This window comes from Rhinopithecus roxellana, chromosome 15 (assembly GCF_007565055.1).
Source record: "Rhinopithecus roxellana isolate Shanxi Qingling chromosome 15, ASM756505v1, whole genome shotgun sequence".
Lineage (NCBI taxonomy): Eukaryota > Metazoa > Chordata > Mammalia > Primates > Cercopithecidae > Rhinopithecus > Rhinopithecus roxellana.
The window spans coordinates 12,334,326-12,353,141 of record NC_044563.1 but is presented as its reverse complement, the minus strand read 5'-3'; the positions used below and the strand labels follow the sequence as shown (position 1 = coordinate 12,353,141).

The window sequence follows — 18,816 nt, the reverse complement described above, 5'->3', positions numbered from 1 at the left end:
TCCTAAAATTGGGGTACATACTTCACAGGGGGGCTACGAGGATTAAATGCATGTACACTATTCTGTACCGTGCGTCTAGCGCAGTTCTACTTAGGGCCTGGTCCTCTGACGTGCATCAGAATTGCCTTCAGGACTATCTGTGGCGCATTATAAGTCTCTGCGCTGAGCTGCGCGAGGCACTCCCGTAATCCCAGCACTTGGGGAGGCTGAGGCGGGTGGATCTCTTGAGCCCAGGAGTTCGAGACCAGCCTGGGCAAAATGGCGAAACTCTGTCTCTATTAAAAAAAATACAGACCGGGCGCAGTGGCGCACGCCTGTAATCCCAGCACTTAGGGAGGCCGAGGCGGGCAGATCACAAAGTCAGGAGTTCGAGATCAGCCTGGCCATTATGGTGAAACCCCGTCTCTATTAAAAATACAAAAATTAGCCAGGCGTGGTGGTGCGCACCTGTAGTCCCAGCTACTCGGGAGGCTGAGGCAGAAGAATCACTTGAACCCGGTAGGCAGAGGTTGCAGTGAGCCGAGATCTCACCACTGCACTCCAGCCTGGATGACAGAGTGAGACTCTGTCTCAAAAAAACCCAAAAATTAGCCAGGATGATGGGGCACACCTGTGGTCCCAGCTACTCGGGAGGCTGAAGTGAGGGAATTGCTGGAGCCCTAATGGTGCCACTGCACTCCAGCCTGGGCGACAGAGCAAGAAGAAAAAGAAAGACTCTGGGGTTCACCCAGGTCTAGCTTCTTTTTAGAAAGTTCCCAAGTAGTTCAAGTAGTTCTGATACACACTCACATTTAAGAACCCGTAAGGCCGGGCACAGTGGCTCACGCCTGTAATCCCAGCACTTTGGAAGGCGGACGTGGGAGAACTGATTGAGCCCAGGAGGTCAATACCAGCCTGGACAACATAGTGAGACCCGCCCCCTCTCTATTATTGAAAAAATAAAAGGACAGACTCAGCAGAGCTTATGTGACTGACTGATGGAATGTGCTGAGTGAAGGGCTGGGTGGAAATGTGGAGGATAACTCTCAGGGTTCTCTTTTCCTGCTTTTTTTTTTTTTTTTTTTTTTTGAGACAGGGTTTTGCTCTGTCAACCAGGCTGGAGTGCAGTGGTGCTGTCTTCGGCTCACTGCAACCTTGACCTCCCCTCCCACCTCAGCCTCCTGAACTGCTCTCCCAGGGTTCTGACTTGGACAAAAGTGCAGCTGTGCACAAAGGTGAAGAGCTCGCCTATAGTCCCAGCTACTCGGAAGGCTGAGGCGGGAGACCCCTTGAACCCAGGAGGCAGAGGTTGCAGTGAGCCGAGATCATGCCATTGCACTCCAGCCTGGGTGACAAGATCAAAACTCCATCTCAAAAAAAATAAAAAACAAAAAAAAGAGCAGAGTTCAGTAGCTACCACAGAGACTGCATGGTCCTCCAAACCTAAAATATTTACTATTTTACAGAAAAAGTTTGCTGACCTCTGAATCAATGGGATGTCTAGAAACCATTTAAAATACCTGATTTCAGCCTATGAAGCTATAATCTTAAGAACATGAAAAAGGGTATAGATTGGGGCCTACTCAAAGAAGTCTATAAACATTTTTAAAAGTTGGAGAATAGTGTTAAGAAAAATCATCCAGGCAGGTCGTGGTGGCTCACGTGTTTAGTGCTAGCATTTTGGGAGGCCAGGGTGGGCATATCACCTGAGGTCGGGAGTTCGAGACCAGCCTCACCACCATGGAGAAACCCCGTCTCTACTAAAAATACAAAATTAGCTGGGCCTGGTGGCACATGCCTGTAGTGCCAGCTACTTGGGAAGCTGAGGAAGGAGAATTGCTTGAACCTGGGAGGCAGAGGTTGCCATGAGCTGAGATGGCGCCATTGCACTCCAGCCTGGGCAACAAGAGTGAAGCTCCGTCCTAAAAAAAAAAAAAAAAATTAGCTGGGCATGGTGGCACATGCCTAACCCGGGAGGCCAAGATTGCGGTGAGCTGAGATCACGCCATTGCACTCCAGCCTGGGCAACAAGAGCAAAACTCCGTCTTAAAAAAAAAAAAAAAGAAAGAAAGAAAGAAAGGAAAAATCATCCAAAAATTGGAAGTCCAAGAGTGTAGTGTGTCCTTTCATTGTCACACTGGGGCATTGTTTCAGAAGCCCACCCAAGGGTTATTTACCCGCAAGAATACACAGTTGTTTGATTTTGCTATTCACTAGTAAGGTAAATAGACTGAAATTACAAAGAGATATTGCCCAGGAGAGATGAAAAACATGTATATCCAGTAGAAAAACTAATCTTAAAGGGTATAATTTTTGTCATGTAGGACATCCATTGCATTTTGCATCTAACCTAGTAATCATATGCTAACATTCTTCTTTTATTTTATTTTATTTTATTTTATTTTATTTTATTTTATTTTATTTGAGACTTGCTCTGTCACCCAGGCTGAAGTACAATGGTGCGATCTCGGCTCACTGCAACCTCTGCCTTCCAGGTTCAAGTGATTCTCCTGCCTCAGCCTCCCGAGTAGCTGAGATTACAGGTGCACACCACCATGCCCAGCTAGTTTTTTTGTATTTTCAGTAGAGACAGGGTTTCACTATGTTGGCCAGGCTGGTCTCCAACTCCTGACCTCAGATGATCTGCCCACCTCGGCCTCCCAAAGTGCTGAGATTACAGTCGAGAGCCACCGTGCCCGGCCTAACATTCCTCTTTAAACGCTTGTCCTGTCCAGCTCCTCATATTACCACCTTACCAGGTGGGAATCCCCTCACTGATGAGGTAAAGATCTTTTTTTTTTTTTTTTTGAGACAAGGTCTCACTATGCTCCCAGGCCGGACTGCAATGGTGCAAGCAGGGCTCAAATTCCTGGGCTCAAATGACCCTCCCGCCTCAGCCTCTCAAGTAGGAGGTACTATAGGCATAAGCCACCACCACCAGCTAATTTTATTTTTTTTAATTTTTAGTAGAGAGGAGGTCTCACTATGTTGCCCAGGGTGGTCTCAAACTCCTGAGCTCAAGTGATCCTCTCACCTCAACCTCCCAAAGTGCTGGGATTACAGGCGTGAGCCACCGCGCCCGGCTGTGTTCATTCTATATTTAGATGTAGGTTTTAACTTTTTGAAAAGTACACTTTGACAAAACATATGGTATGATTTTTTAAAATGTTTTAAACTTATGCATGTGTATGTACATCCAGATGTACGAAGTTACCGTTACACAAAGAAGGGACCTAGAAGATGCCAAGTCACCAAACTGGTGAAAGGGGTACTTCAGTGGTGGGGATGCAGCAGGGAGGAGACTGTTATATTTTCCTCTGGATGCTTGTGTATTATGCAAATATTTTACAAGAACATATTCATATATACATATATGTGTGTGTGTGTATGTATGTGTGTGTGTGTATATATATATATTTTTTTTTTCTTTTTTTTTCATGAGACGGAGTTTTGCTCTTGTTGCCCAGGCTGGAGTGCAATGGCGCGATCTCGGCTCACCGCAACCTCCACCTCCTAGGTTCAAGCGATTCTCCTGCCTCAGCCTCCCAAGTAGCTGGGATTACAGGCATGCGCCTCCATGCCCAGCTAATTTTGTTTTTGTTTTTGTTTTTTTTGAGACAGAGTCTCGGTCTGTCACCCAGGCTAGAGTGCAGTGGCTCGATCTCGGCTCAGTGCAACCTCTCCTCCCGGGTTCAAGTGATTCTCCTGCCTCAGCCTCCCAAGTAGCTGGGATTACAGGCACGTACCACCACACCCAGCTAACTTTTGTATTTTAGTAGAGATGGGGTTTCACCATGTTGGTCAGGCTGGTCTCGAACTCCCGACCTCGTGATCCACCCACCTCAGCCTCCCAAAGTGCTGAGATTACAGGCGTGAGCCACTGCGCCCGGCTTAATTTTGTACTTTTAGTAGAGACAGGGTTTCTGCATGTTGTTCAGACTGGTCTCAAACTCCTGTCCTCAGGTCATTTGCCCACCTCAACCTCCCAAAGTGCTGGGATTACAGGCGTGAGCCACTGTGCCCAGCCCATATTCATATATTACATGTATATAATTTTTTAAAATTAGGAGCTAGGGCTGGGCGCATGGCTTACACCTCTAGTCCCAGTACTTTGGGAGGCCAAAGAGAGTGGATCACCTGAGGTCAGGAGTTCAAGACCAGCCTGGCCAACATAGTGAAATACCATCTCTACTGAAAATACAGGGCCGGGCACGGTGGCTCAAGCCTGTAATCCCAGCACTTTGGGAGGCCGAGACAGGTGGATCACGAGGTCAGGAGATCGAGACCATCCTGGCTAACACGGTGAAACCCCGTCTCTACTAAAAAATACGAAAAACTAGCGGGGCGAGGTGGCGGGCGCCTGTAGTCCCAGCTACTCGGGAGGCTGAGGCAGGAGAATGGCATAAACCCGGGAGGCGGAGCTTGCAGTGAGCTGAGATCCAGCCACTGCACTCCCGCCTGGGCGACAGAGCGAGACTCCGTCTCAAAAAAAAAAAAAAAGAAAAGAAAATACAAAAATTAGCTGGGTGTGGTGGCAGGCGCCTGTAATTCCGGCTACTTGGGAGGCTGAGGCAGGAGAATCGCTTGAACCTGGGAGGCAGAGGTTGCAGTGAGCAGAGATCCCGCCACTGCACTCCAGTCTGGGCGATAGAGTGAGACTCTGTCTCAAAAATAAAATAGAATTAGGAGCTAGGAACTTTTATGTATAAAAGTTCATTTGTATTCAAATAAGGACTGAGGCACAAACAATTGTTTCAACAGTGGGACCACAGCTGGGCCTTGGGGCATCACCCCTTTCATGTGGTTAGGATGGGGCTCTGAAGAACTATTGTGCTTGTCTGGAGACTGGCCAGCAAGCACAGACGGTGGGTGCAGGCTCTAATCCCACTGCTGGGAGGCAGCCTGTGGGTCTTGGGCTGACCTGGGACCTAACTTTTGGGGCAAACAGTTGGGCAGGAGGCAGTGGGGTGGCTGAGTTCAACATCAAGTCCTCTACTCCTCCCTCCTCTTCTCCTGCTTCAATCCCTGGGAGCTTTCATGTCACTCTATACCATTTCTGGGTGTTTTTCTGGCATATTTTGTTGACGGCCCTGGAGTGCTTACCTTTGATTTTTTTCTTTTCCTTTTTTTTTTTCTGTGTCACCCAGATTGGAGTACAGTGGCATAATCATAGTTCACTGCAGCCTGGGACTCCTGGGCTCCAGCAGTCCTCCCATCTCAGCCTCCTGAGTAGCTGGGACTAAAGACATGCACCAGCACACTCAGCAATTTTTTTTTTTAAGAGATGGGGTCTTGCTGGACAGGAGTGGTGGCTCACGCCTGTAATCCCAGCACTTTGGGAGGCCAAGGCGGGTGGATCACCTGAGGCTGGGAGTTCAAGATCAGTGTGACCAACATGGAGAAACCCTGTTTCTACTAAAAATACAAAATTAGCTGGGCTTGGTGGCACATGCCTGTAATCCCAGCTACTCGGGAGGCTGAGGCAGGAGAATCGCTTGAATCCAGGAGGCAGAGGTTGTGGGGAGCTGAGATCGCGCCATTGCCCTCCAGCCTGGGCAACGAGAGTGAAACTCTGTCTCAAAAAAAAGAAAAGAGAGAGAGATGGGGTCTTGCTGTCTCCCAAGCTGGTCTTGAACTCCTGGCCCAAGGCAATCCTCCAACCTGGGCCTCTGAAAGTGCTGGGGTTGCAGGTGTGAGCTACCACACCCAGCCTAGTTCTCATCTCTTACCTGCATGGAGGAAATGTTTTCCTTCTGGCTTGCATCTGACCCTGCTCACTCAGCACAGCCTCAGGTAGTATCAGATCTTAGTTTCAGTACTGACTCCCTCCCTTACTGGCTATGACAACTTGAGGACAACCATCCTTTCTGCCTCAGACTCAAGTGTCAAATAGGATTCATGCCACCAGCCACAGCTGTCTCATGGGACTCTTGGAATGATGGAGGTGAAAATGCTCCAAGCACCTGAAGGTGGCAGAGAGGAAAGCTGCCCAGCATTGGGTCCTGTAAGAACATCTGGGGAGAGAATGGTAAAGCCAGGTGTCCTCTGGGCCACACTGGGAAGGGCACAGGGAAGATCCCAGGACAGCGCTGAAGAATCTGTTGATATCTTTCCTTCTCATAATTCCTTTCCACCAGAGGGTAGAGCAAATACTTGGAACCTGGGATCCACCCCAGGCCTCCCCTCACCTGGGAATGCCTTCCAGCTATGCAGGTGGGTCCTAATCTCTCATCTGCCTAAGACTTGATGTGAATCTAGACCACACCCCTCAGCTTTTCTGAGTCCCAGTTCTTCATCTGTAGACTGTGTTCATGCTGCCTCCGTTGTGGGAAAATTGAGATGTGCACAAAAGTGTCTAGAGTGAGTATGGGACAACTAGGGTTACTACCCCTTCGCCATTGCCACGGGCCCCCACTGATCTCACAATTCGGAGCACCCCTACCACCCGTGAGGCAGTCCTGTGTTGGCTGGAATCAGCCTGTGTTCTAGAATCTTGTCCCCTCCACTGTCCTCCTGGTTCTAGAATCCTACTGCTATTCCATACCAGGCACTCTAGAACCAGAGACTGCTACTTTTCCTGGGCAGGGCCTGCTTGCTCCAGCTCTCAAGTCTGACTTGCATCTACGCTGTAGGCAAGATGCGGCTGCGAGACCGCATTGCCACATTCTTCTTCCCAAAAGGCATGATGCTCACCACGGCTGCACTGATGCTCTTCTTCTTACACCTGGGCATCTTCATCAGCGACGTGCACAACTTCTGCATCACCCACCACTACGACCGCATGAGCTTTCACTACACGGTCGTCCTGATGGTAGGCTCAGGGCAGGGACACAAGGGCTGGCTGTGGGAGGCCCGGGGGGCTAATGGAAACCCCGCTGTTGTGTCAGGGGGCTACTCTCCCACTAGATGGGCCTACAGTTCTCCCAGGTGATCAGCATCTGCTGGGCCGCCATGGGGTCACTCTATGCTGAGATGACAGAAAACAAGTACATCCGCTGCTCTGCCCTGACCATCCTGAGTGAGTGGCAGGAGGGGGAGGGTGCAAGGGGGAGCGGGGAGCTTTGGAACCATGAGATGTGGCAAGGAGTAGCCAGGGAAGGGTACTGGGGCTCATGGGGGGCTCTCTCCTCCACCCAGTGCTCAACGGAGCCATGTTCTTCAACCGCCTGTCCTTGGAGTTTCTGGCCATCGAGTACCGGGAGGAGAACCACTGAGGCCTGGGGAGTCGGAACAGGGCTGAGGCTGAACAAAAAGGCTGCCTCGGGCATTTTAATAAAGTTGTTTATTTCCACCTGCCAGCTCCTTCATGGGGCGAGGGGTGGGAGGCTGGAGACCCGGGAGGAAAGCAAGTCAAGACAAATGCTTGACCCGCGGGGACTCCAGGCCCGGCCTGCAATCACTCTGGTGGACTCGGCTTTGGGTCCGGGGTCTTAGTGTCTTAGGCTTGACAGAGAGGGGCAGTGAAGAGGTGCCCCCAGCCTCCCCATTACCTCGCCTCTCCTCCACAGGACCCAAGTCCTAGGCTGGCCTAGCCACAAGCAAGGGGGCTCAGGAGGGGCCCACACGGATGTGAGGGTTCATGAGTGGGTCCAGGTTGGGGTCGCTGTCTGCTGCGGCCCGGCCTAGGCGAGACATGAGGGCAAGGAGGGCCAGGAAGCCCAGCAGTCCCAGGAGTAGCAGCAGGCCCGCTCGCTGGAGCAGGGTCAGCGGTCGCTTCCGAGACCCGGCCCGGCTCCTGGGGGGATGAGGGGAAAATCAGGTCAGGCCCCAGTCCCTGGTGGCCCCCACGGCCTAGAGACAAGCCCTGGTCACCACCCATTCCTGAACCTCCATCTCCTCGTCTGTGCCTCAAGGATGATCACTCCTGCACTTGCCACCATAGGGCCTTATTGTGCAGCTCAGACCAGCTGAGGCACACGACTGTGTTCTGGAAACTACAACATGTCAGGCGTCGGGGAGAGTTACAAAGATTAGGGGGTGTCAGATCAGGAAGGGGCCTCAAAGAGCCTGAGTCCAAACCTCCTGTGTAGGAGGCACTGAGACAGCCCCAGAGAGATGCAAACCACAGCTTCTGCTGCACAGCCAAGGCCTCTGCACAGCCCCAGCACCAGGTACTGTCACTCCCCAGAACGAACCCCTTTGGTCATGAAACTGTCCCTCCCAGGGCCTCTGGTTCCTACTCCCTCTCCACCCCTTCCCGGCATTCCGCCCGCCTGACCCTGTGTACCTTAGCAGCTGGGCCAGCCAACCCAAGGCAGGCCGGCGTCGGTACTTGTCATCGTCACAGTCTCCGTGGAGGCCTGGTGTCCGGTCATCATCCCGCGTATCATACACCTTCCTAGGGGCTACAGGGTGGAGCCACTAGCACCAATAGACTCAGGAAAACTGGCCGCTTTGGGGAGGGCTAGGGGGATCACCTGCCCTCCTCAGTCTGACAGAGCATCTCAGAATTGTGCGGAGGTAATGGCTGTGCTTGGATTGAGGAAAGGTTCCTCCAGGTGGGTCTCTCTCAGGATCCTCAAGCTCCCCGTACACAAACCACTCCACCACCCTCTTTCTATCCTTCCGCGGCCTGGATAACTCCCAGGCTCACCATGAGTCAAGGGCTCAGGATTGCCCATGTGGATCACTGTGTGCTGCTCGGGCCGGCCTGGGGAAGCTGGGGGCCGGGGTGCCTGGCTGTAGAAGGCTGGGGCAGCAGAGGCGCTGTCTACCTCCTCTGGTCCAGGGGTACTGCTGGCTGTGGGCGGAAAGAGAGCCATCAGCAGAAGTAGTGGGTAGAGCTCAGGGGTACAGCATGTGACTGTAGACCAAGGGAGCTGTCAGCAGAGCAGGGAGGCTAAAGCCCAGACAGTCGGTGGAAGCCACCACTTACCATTAAAGCTAGACCAGTCAGAGAAGTCAGACGTGTTGAGGGGCTCGGGCTCTGGGCTCACCACCTCATCGATCTGGAGGAAGGAATCTGGGTCACCAGGCTGCCTAGTACTGTCCCCACCCACCCATCTGGCTCAGGTGGGGCACAGGGCAGATGGATGGTCAGACAGAGGGACTCTCACCAGAGGGAGGCCCAGTCCTGCCCGGGCCCAGTTGACCGTGGCCAGCTTCTCTCTCAGTGCGGAGGCCACGGGGCCAGCCAGGTTGGTTGGGGGGAAGATGGGGCCATTGCAGCTGGGGCACTGGTAGCCGGCAGGTGCTGTGTTTCGGGGTAGCTGGGCAGCACGTTCATTGAGGCAGGCCCAGTGAAAGAGATCTTAGGGCCCATGAGACAGGGGAGAAGAGACATGAGGAAGAAGACACTTAGGGCTCCTAGCCTAGCAATAGCCCCCAAACCATTGCAGGACATATGGACACAGGTGTGTGCCAGAGCCTTCTCCTCCCCGTCCTGTTCCCCAAAACATCGGTCTTCTTGGCTATCACCATCTAAGTCCAGGCAGTGCTACCAAGCTGTCCAGCTCACAGGGGTAAGTTTGGGTGGGAAGAAAACGCCACCTCTCCTTTCAGTGAGTCCTCTCTGGGCTTGCATTCATCATACTCTTTGGGCTAATGGCTAATAATGAACAGTTTCAGAAAAGGTTCCTTGATATACACACAGCCACACATATGCATGTACACATCCCTGGGCATACATGTACATGTGCTTATAAGCACATAATCAAACACAAGTAGCATTCCCTGTATCTACATTATGGGCACAGGAGCCCTCACACATACACATCTATACACTCACAGGTTTGCTAACACTCAGGCACACTCAACCATGCATTCTCTTGCACTCCCACAACACACCTGTGTTCATATGTTCACGTACATACATTTACCCATTGATTCACCCCCAAGTACTAATCAACACACTAACACTCATTTAAACACACAATGTACATTAAATGCCTGCAAGTACACACACGCACTCACAAGGAGAAACACATATGGAGCTGCCTCTTGCATTAGCTCCTTCAAAAACTGGAGCTAAGGCTCTTACCCCAGATTCAGGTCAAAGTTATGACACATATGTCTGCTGACTTCTTTTAGCTAACTTTAATGTGGGAAACTCACTTCCTCTCTGTTTAGCCTTGGAATCAGTGGTGGATCCTGAATATCTGAAAGCGACATGCCGGTCTGGCTAGCTAATAGTCACGGCCACCAGCATACACATAAGCTTGACTGGCTCTCACTCAAACCTCCAGATTGGCAGGGCTGAATTTTTAGGAAAGAGGAACTAGGAGCTTTAATTTTTAGGAAAGACAGTGAGGCCTAGAAAGGAAGAATAACTTGCCTGAACTTACAGAGCAGGTAAGGAACTTTAATATGACTAGAATCTGGGCTCTGAGACTTGGGGGACTCACTGTCCTGCTGCTTGAGGAGGGCCTGGAAACCAGTCACCAAGCTGGCCCCTGAGGCTGGCCTGATCCCCCCGAGGTGCCAAGGCCTCACCATAGCAGACAAGGCGGGTCGTCTCTCGGCTGGCCAGGGGTATGTTGCACAGGCGGCAATTGGGGTTGTAGTCGCTATCTTGGAGCCACTGCAGGTAGGACTGGACGATGCACTGGAGTGGGAGAGAGATGTCACAACTGGTGCTGGGGCTGCTCGGCCTATCACCCCACGGTCTGACTGTCTCTTTTTCTCTAGTCACAGAGGAGACTCATCCTTTCGTTTGTTCAATCAATATTTATTGAGCACATACTGTGCGCCAGACTCTCTCTTGGGGGCGGGGGATGTATCAGTGAACAAAATAAACCAAGTCCTTGCCCTTGTGGGGCTTACATTCTAGCGCGGGGTCCCTCATGGATTTGGAGGAAGCCAATACCGCCTTGCCCACCCAGTGCCCTGCTCAGTCGCTCCCCTGAAGGCCCCACCTTGGCGTGATTGGCTACCAGGCAGTGCTCGCAGACGTTGACTCGGTGTTCGAAGCAGAACAGGTTGGTCACCTTTCTCTTGGGGCACTTACAAAGCCCCATGATCGATCCTGGGAAAGGGGCCTGAGTTGGTAGGAAGCCAGGTTCTGGTGGCCACCACTACGCTCTCACCAGCCCAGTTTCCACTCTTAACTCCCCCAGACACACCTCTCTTATTCGCCCCGACCCGAGATTTCTGCCCACTGTTCCTCCTTATGCGGGGAAACACCCCCTGCATAAATCCCGCCTCCGGCGACCCCTCAATCCTTCTGGATCCCGCCCCCGGCCAGGCCCCTCCATCAGCGACTCCCCGATACCAACGGCCCCGCCCCCAAGGCCTCTCCTGAGCCCCACCCCCTCCAAGCCCCGCCCCTTCTCTACAGACCCCAGTCTCTGTGTTTACTGATCGGCCGCTGCACCGGTCCGAAGGGCGGCAGCGATGCTTCGAGGCGAGGAAGGGCAGGGACCACTTTCTCCAAGGATCTTGCTCCGCACTCTTCAGCCCCGGCCGCCCCGATTATCCCTCCGCTGCCACGTCTCTTCCGGGTGCGGCGCGCCCTGATGACGCCATTGCGCCCCTGGGCCGCGCCTCCGTGACGCTAGACGTGAAGACGGGTGGAAAAGGGAGGGGGTCCGAGCGCCGCGGACCTCTCGCCTACGTCACTTCCGCTTCCTTCTCGCAGGGCGGGTAATTCGAAAGTTTTTTGCAGCGAGTGGCCTTCCCCGTTGGCACGCGCCCGGGGCGGCGGCGCTGGAGGAGCTCGAGACCGAGCCTAGTTATGTCTGGGAGGCGAACGCGGTCCGGAGGAGCCGCTCAGCGCTCCGGTGAGCGGAGGGCGCGCGGGAGACGTGAGGTCGAGCCGTTTGGGGGACGCAGTCCTGTGAAAGATGGCCCTTCCCTCCCGCTGCTGCCTCCAGAGGAGGCGCCCTTAGAAGGGCTTGTTTGGGAATCTTCTTGCTGTCTCTAGAACCTGTTCTCTGGACTCTAAGGTCTAGAGTCCTCCTCTACCACTTTTTTCTCTTTCCAGGGCCAAGGGCACTATCTCTTACTAAGCCTCTGCGGAGGTCCCAGCGGAAATCAGGCTCTGAACTCCCGAGCATCCTCCCTGAAATCTGGCCGAAGGTGAGCCCCAGGTTTCTCACTTCCTCCCCTTGTGGCCCCTCACCTAATGTTGAGCTCACGTTCATCCCTCTTCTCCAGACACCCATTGCGGCTGCAATCAGAAAGCCCATCGTTTTAAAGAAGATCGTGGCCCATGCTGTAGAGGTAAAGGCTAAGGAGGGTGTTGTGGGTGAGTAGGCGGGCGAAACTGGGGGCCAGCTATGAGATCAATTGGTATTGTACCCCGCAGGTCCCAGCTGTCCAGTCACCTCGCAGGAGCCCTAGGGTGAGTTCACTTTCATCTACTTAATTAAGTAGAATCTGGGTCACTCTAGAGGTGGACAGCACACATTGGCTGCTCACATCTGCCCAGGGAGCTGTTTTGCAGTACTGCAAAAGCAGTTTGCCTCTGGGCACCTGCATGCATTGCCAGTCTTGAGTACTCCCTGAAGACTTAATACACTTAACTTTTTATGCCTTGTGTATTTCTACCATTTTCCTGGAACTTCCTGTAAAAGCTGAGCGATGTCTTAACTCCACATACTGCCTTTCTAATCCATTTTGCCTTTAGCTTTCATTTATGGGTGTTCTAAGATAAATCATGTGTATGACATTTTTACAGTTTTAGCAGAAGCTATTATCAAACGATGTTTCATTAATAGACAATCTGAAGACAATGAATGAGAAATGTGAACTCCTTTGAAGAGCTGATAGGGATTAGAGTCAACTGGGGAGAAAGACAAATGACCAGTGATGGCAGCGTTGTGTACTGGGACTGCAATAAGGAATGCTAGATGCTATGATGGTGGCTAACCCAGACCATGTGGCTCAGGGAATGTTTCATGGAAGAAGAAACATTTAAACTGAGTCTTTAAAGACAAGTAGAGGGCGGGTGCAGTGGCTCACACCTGTAATCCTAACACTTTGGGAGGCCGAGGCGGGCAGATCACTTGGGTCAAGAGTTTAAGACTAGCCTGGCCAACATGATGAAACCCTGTCTCTACTAAAAATACAAAAATTAGCCAGGCATGGTGGCACATGCCTGTAGTCCCAGCTACTCAGGAGGCTGAGGCAGGAGAATCGCTTGAACCCAGGAGGCCTAAGTTGCAGTGGGCCAAGATCGCACCCCTGCACTCCAGCCTGGGCAACAAAGCGAGACTCCATCTCAAAAAAAAAAAAAAAAAAAAGACAATTGGGGTGTTCCAGGTCAAAGAAGAAGCCATGTTTGCAGAGATTGGGAATTTAAAGAAAAATCACAAGGTTTGGGGAATAGCAATTTGTTTAGTGTCTGCAGCAGACCTCAGCAGGGGAGGGGGCACCCTAAGGCAGAGCAGAGCCCGATGAGGCACAAAAGCCACACTCATGACTTGGGCTTCATTCTTGGGTCTGTGGGCAGCCTTTGGAGAGTTCTGGGTAAGGCAGTGACTGAGTCAAGTTTGAGTAAGAAAGACCCTTCTGGGGGCTGTGGGGAGAATGGTTTGGAGAAGCGCTACCCTGGGACTCCAAGACCAGCGGAATGACGTGAAGTCCAGGAATTCTGAAGCATGAAGCCAAGGGCGTGAGCTAAAGCCAGGATGATACACAGTACTGGGTTCAGAGGGAATCCCTCCCCAGAGACCTTCCCTGATGACCCTTATCCTATTGCTGTCACATTTCTCTATGTAATTCTCTTAGGCCTTACAGGTTCTAAAGACAAGGTCTTGCTCTGCCACCCAGGCTGGAGCACAGTGGTGAGATTTTGACTCACTGCAGATCCTCCCTCCTCAGCCTCTCAAGTAACTGGGATTTTTTTTGTAGAGATGAGGGTTCACTATGTTGCCCAGGCTGGTCTTGAACTCCTGGGCTTAAGTGATCCTCCCACCTTGGCCTCCTAAAGTGTTGGGATTATAGGCATGAGCCACTGTGCCTGATCCTTACCAGTTCTTCTAGTGTATTTTCTTGCATGTTTGATGTCTTTCTCTCCCCTCTAAGAACATAGGCACCTTGAGGGTAGGGACTTCTGCCTTTCCTAGTAGCCACTCTTTCTTGTTGACTGACTGAGATTCATGGTACATCAAGCAGGATAAAGTTGCCAGGACCTGGGTGACTGCTTGGCTACAGAGGATGAGGAAGTGGTAGTCAGTGGTGACCACCAATTTGTTCAGCTTCCCTGTTTTTTGTTTTTTGTTTTTTTGAGACAGAGTCTCACTTTGTCGCCCAGGCTGGAGTGCAGTGGTGCAATCTTGGCTCACTGCAAGCTCTGCCTCCCAGGTTCATGCCATTCTCCTGCCTCAACCTCCCAAGTAGCTGGGACTACAGGTGCCCACCACCAGGCCCAGCTAATTTTTTTGTATTTTTAGTAGAGACGGGGTTTCATCATCTTAGCCAGGATGGTCTTGATCTCCTGACCTCGTGATCCGCCCGCCTCGGCCTCCCAAAGTGCTGGAATTACAGGTGTGAGCCACCGTGCCCGGACTTTTTTTTCTTTTTTTTTTGAGTTGGAGTCTCGCACTGTCACCCAGGCTGGAGCACAGTGGCGCAATCTTGGCTCACTACAACCTCCACCTCCCAGGTTCAGTTGATTCTCCTGCCTCAGCCTCCCAAGTAGCTGGGATTACAGGCACCTGCCACCACGCCTGGCTAATTTTTTTGTATTTTCAGTAGAGACGGTTTCACTATTGTTGGCCAGGCTTGTCTCTTCTGACCTCAGGTGATCCACCCACCTCAGCCTCCCAAAGTGCTGGGATTATGTGCATGAGCCACCATGTCTGGCCACCTGTTACCTCTTGAACTTCATCTTCAGTTTCTTCCTCTTTCCTTCACTTCAGCCACACTGGCCTCTTGTTCTTTGACCCTGACTAGTACACTGTGGCCTCAGGGTTTTTGCACCTTCTGTTCCCACTGCCTAGAACACTTGGCCACGAGTCACTCCCACACCTCCTTCAAGTTGTAGCTAGAATGTCACCTCAGTGAGGCCTATATTGACCTTTATCTCTTTGCAATTCTTTTTTTTTTTTTTTTTTTGAGACGGAGTCTCGCTCTGTTGCCCGGGCTGGAGTGCAGTGGCTGGATCTCAGCTCACTGCAAGCTCCGCCTCCCGGGTTCACGCCATTCTCCTGCCTCAGCCTCCCGAGTAGCTGGGACTACAGGCGCCCGCCACCTCGCCCGGCTAGCTTTTTGTATTTTTTAGTAGAGACGGGGTTTCACCGTGTTAGCCAGGATGGTCTCGATCTCCTGACCTCGTGATCCACCCGTCTCAGCCTCCCAAAGTGCTGGGATTACAGGCTTGAGCCACCGCGCCCGGCATCTCTTTGCAATTCTAACCTACCCCAAGCACTCTGTCCTGTTCTGTGTTTTCCTGTAGAGCTTGATACTGCGCATATAATACCGAATTTTCTTATCTGTTTTTCCCTTAGAATGGGGCAGAGGTTTTCTCTGTTTTATTCCCTGCTGTATTCCCAGTTCCTGGCACAGAACAGGTGACTGATAAATACTTATGGACTGAGTGGACATTTTAGGACAATCCTCATCAGCTGTGTGGCAGATGGACCACAGCAGGCAAGGGCGGAAATGTGGAGAGAAATCAGAAGGTCACTGGGACCAGCCTGGGCAACGTAGGGAGATCCCCCTGTTCTACAAAGAAACAAAAAAAATCAGCCAGAGTGGCACATGCCTGTAGTCCCAGCTACTCAGAGGCTGAGGTAGAAGGATTGCATGAGCCCTGGAGGCTGAGGCTGCAGTGAGCCATGATTGTGCCACTGCACTCCAGCCTGGGCAACAGAGTTAAGACGCTATATCCAGAAACAAAGCAAAAGAAAAAAAGGTTGCTCAGCTGGTCTAGAAGATACCTAATGAGGGCTTGAGTTGGTCAGAGGGGAGTCTGGATGCTGGGCACATTTTGGAAGCAAGCGACAACATCAGCAGATGGGGCAAGTCCACTTGTGTCACAAAAGCAGACTCCTCGGAAGCAATGGTGGGTTGTTTTCTTCTCCCCTCGTCTCTTTCAGGGTCTGATTTGTCTCTTCCTTAAAAGAGTGTGTGTCCTGTGGGTCTTTCTTTCCATGCTGAATGTTCTCAGGCTTTTCTGGAAGTAAGCAGTCCAACTAAGTATTGGGGGCATCCTCTCTTCTGTCCTGGTACAGATTGCCTTTTTCTTGGAGAAAGAAAACGAGCCCCCTGGCAGGGACCTTACTAAAGAGGACCTTTTCAAGACACACAGCATCCCTGCCACCCCCACCCCCACTCCTGTGCCCAACCCTGATGCCGAGTCCAGCTCCACGGAAGGAGAGCTGGACGCCAGAGACTTGGAAATGTCTAAGAAAGTCAGGCGTTCCTACAGCCGGCTGGACACCCTGGGCTCTGCCTCCACCTCCACCCCAGGCCGCCGGTCCTGCTTTGGCTTCGAGGGGCTGCTGGGGGCAGAAGACTTGTCCGGAGTCTCACCAGTGGTGTGCTCCAAATTCACTGAGGTCCCCAGAGTCTGTGCAAAGCCCTGGGCCCCAGACATGACTCTCCCTGGAATCTCCCCACCACCCGAGAAACAGAAACGTAAGAAGAAGAAGATGCCAGAGATCTTGGTGAGTGAGAGACAGGGGTTTTTCTCTGCCGTGTGCTCTGGCAGACGTGCAGGGCTGGGGCTCAGGCTCTTTTGGGGGATAGGCAGCACCTGCAGGGTGTGGGTGAGATGCTCCAGCCACCATGTTCCCTTCTCACTCACCTGGCTCCCCATTTCTCTTCCCTCAGAAAACGGAGCTGGATGAGTGGGCGGCGGCCATGAACGCGGAGTTTGAAGCTGCTGAGCAGTTTGATCTCCTGGTTGAATGAGATGCAGGGGGGGATGCACCTGGCCAGACTCTCCCTCCTGTCCTGTACATAGCCCCCTCCCTGTGGAGGGGACACTTAGGGTCCCCTCCCCTGGTCTTGTTACCTGTGTGTGTGCTGGTGCTGCACATGAAGCCTGTCTGCCTTTGAGGGCTTGGGCAGCAGTGGCAGCCATCTTGGTTTTAGGAAATGGGGCCGCCTGGCCCAGCCACTCACTGGTGTCCTGTCTCTTGTCGTCCTGTCCTTCTTATCTCTCCAAAGTACCACAGCCAGTTTCCAGATGGGCCACAGACTGGGGAGGAGAATCACTGGCCCAGCCAGAAGTTAAAGGGCTGAGGGTTGAGGTGAGGGGCACCCTCTGCTCTTGCTGGGAAGGGTGGCTCCTTGGAAATAGGCCCAGGGGTTCTGCCAGCCTCGGCCTTTCCATCCTGAGTTGCCTTCTGTTGGTGGCTTTCTTCCTGAACCCATCTGCGTAAAGAGGTTTTCGGTTCCGTGGGTTTTCCTTCCAATTCTGTAAATAGTCCCAGAGAGAATTCGTGGGCTGAGGGCAATTCTATCTTGGAGGAAGAAGCTGGACATTCAGCCTGTGGAGTTTTGAAGGATGTGGGGAGCCTTAGTTGGGTCTCAGACCATAAGTGTGTACTACACAGAAGCTGTGTTTTGTAGTTCTGGTCTGCTGTTGAGATGTTTGGTAAATGCCAGGTTGATAGGGCACTGGCTGCTTGGAGCAAAGGGGCCACCAGGTGCTGTGGGTTTCTGTGGCTCATGGTCTCTGGGCTGGTGCCTTGCGCAGGGCCCACACTGGAGTCTTACCACTCTGCTGCAGGGGTGGAAGGTAGCCCCTCTTGTCACTCACACCCATTTCTTACAAAATAAGTTACACAGAGTCTACTTGGCCCTAGAAGAAAAAGTTGAAGAGTCCCAGTCTTACTAGCATTTTGCGACTGTGCTTTTAAAGTCCTCGGAAACTCCTCGTGTACCAGACAGCGGCGGGGGCTGATAGCAATTTTAGTTTTTGGCCTCCCTATCCTCTCACATGAGAACACTGCCTGGATGCATCTCATGATCTCTGGAGAATTTCCCCATCTTTCTCTTCTTTGAATACTGAGGATTCAATAGTGTGGATTCGAAGGCTGCCCTGCCCTGACTCTGCCACCGCACCCCAGTACATTGTACCTTTTGATGTTCATAAGATCATGGAAGTAGACGCTGAGGTGTGCAGAGGAGCTGGTGGATAACACAGAATGCCAGTGAAGATGAGTGCTGGGTCAGGGTACTTGGGAGAAACGTTGCAGGCCAGGCGGGCCCTAATAAAACCCTCTGCCAGGCCTGGGAGTCCCAGGCCATCTGCTCAATGCTCTGTGCTTTGTCAGACCTGCAAGCACGCCCCCTTGCGGGGGAAGCCTAGGTGTCCTTGAGCTGAGCCGCACTGAAGAACTCTTGTCCTCACTGGCTGATGAGGCAGAACTCTTGGGAAATGTCTTAGTCCTGCAGAATCAGGGGTCACCAGATGATGCGGAGTTGAGATCATCACTGCAAACTTCTCTGTTCCTGAGGAACTAAATTTAAGGAAAAAAATGGGATTTTGTTTTATAGTTGGAAAAATATCCTGATTAAAGATTTTCTGCCTGTTCATGGACTATGTTTCTTTTATTGAGTCAAAGGCAGAGCCGAGGGTAAGGCCAGGCCTCCTGTGGGCTGCATCACTGGGGTTGTCCCTTTGTCTAGGCGCTCCCAGCCCCGCTCACCCCCATTCGCCCCATGGTAGATCACTGTCCTGCCCCACTTTTTTTTTTTCTTCTTCTTGAGGCAGAGTCTCACTCTGTCGCCTAGGCTGGAGTCCAGTGGCATGATCTCAGCTCACTGCGACCTCCACCTCCCAGGTTCAAGCGTTTCTCCTGCCTCAGCCTCCCAAGTAGCTGGGGTTACAGGCGCCCGCCACCAAGCCCGGCTAATTTTTATATTTTTATTAGAGATGGGGTTTCACCATGTTGGCCAGGCTGGTCTCGAACTCTGACCTCAAGTGATCTGCCCTCCTTGGCC

The 18,816-nt window shown here is 52.2% G+C and overlaps 3 protein-coding genes across 8 annotated transcripts; 2 read left to right on the top strand and 1 right to left on the bottom strand.

Moving 5' to 3' along the window:
- Window positions 1–6,616: 6,616 nt before the first annotated feature.
- TMEM262 (transmembrane protein 262) lies at window positions 6,617–7,270 on the top strand. 2 transcript variants are annotated; one of them, XM_010363953.2, is made up of 3 exons: window positions 6,617–6,790; window positions 6,898–6,965; window positions 7,117–7,270. In XM_010363953.2, the coding sequence occupies exons 1-3, from the start codon at window positions 6,617–6,619 to the stop codon at window positions 7,217–7,219; spliced, it is 345 nt and encodes a 114-aa protein (XP_010362255.1). In that variant the 3' UTR covers window positions 7,220–7,270. The 2 variants fall into 2 exon arrangements, with proteins under 2 accessions (XP_010362255.1, XP_010362254.1); XM_010363952.2 differs by having other exon boundaries at window positions 6,898–6,997.
- On the bottom strand, window positions 7,247–11,432 carry ZFPL1 (zinc finger protein like 1). 5 transcript variants are annotated; one of them, XM_010363947.2, is made up of 8 exons: window positions 11,257–11,432; window positions 10,833–10,955; window positions 10,411–10,522; window positions 9,036–9,229; window positions 8,855–8,927; window positions 8,573–8,719; window positions 8,207–8,324; window positions 7,247–7,714 (listed from the first exon to the last, which is right to left on the bottom strand). In XM_010363947.2, exons 2-8 carry the CDS (start codon window positions 10,932–10,934, stop codon window positions 7,528–7,530), a joined length of 933 nt encoding a protein of 310 aa, XP_010362249.1. In that variant the 5' UTR covers window positions 10,935–10,955; window positions 11,257–11,432; the 3' UTR covers window positions 7,247–7,527. The 5 variants fall into 5 exon arrangements, with proteins under 5 accessions (XP_010362249.1, XP_010362252.1, XP_010362248.1 ...); XM_010363950.2 differs by having other exon boundaries at window positions 10,323–10,522; window positions 10,833–10,942; XM_010363946.2 differs by having other exon boundaries at window positions 10,833–10,942; window positions 11,257–11,431.
- A 132-nt stretch (window positions 11,433–11,564) lies between these two features.
- On the top strand, window positions 11,565–18,408 carry CDCA5 (cell division cycle associated 5). The gene is made up of 6 exons (XM_010363954.2): window positions 11,565–11,696; window positions 11,900–11,994; window positions 12,073–12,138; window positions 12,224–12,259; window positions 16,095–16,529; window positions 16,696–18,408. Exons 1-6 carry the CDS (start codon window positions 11,651–11,653, stop codon window positions 16,774–16,776), a joined length of 759 nt encoding a protein of 252 aa, XP_010362256.1. The 5' UTR covers window positions 11,565–11,650; the 3' UTR covers window positions 16,777–18,408.
- Window positions 18,409–18,816: the final 408 nt, after the last annotated feature.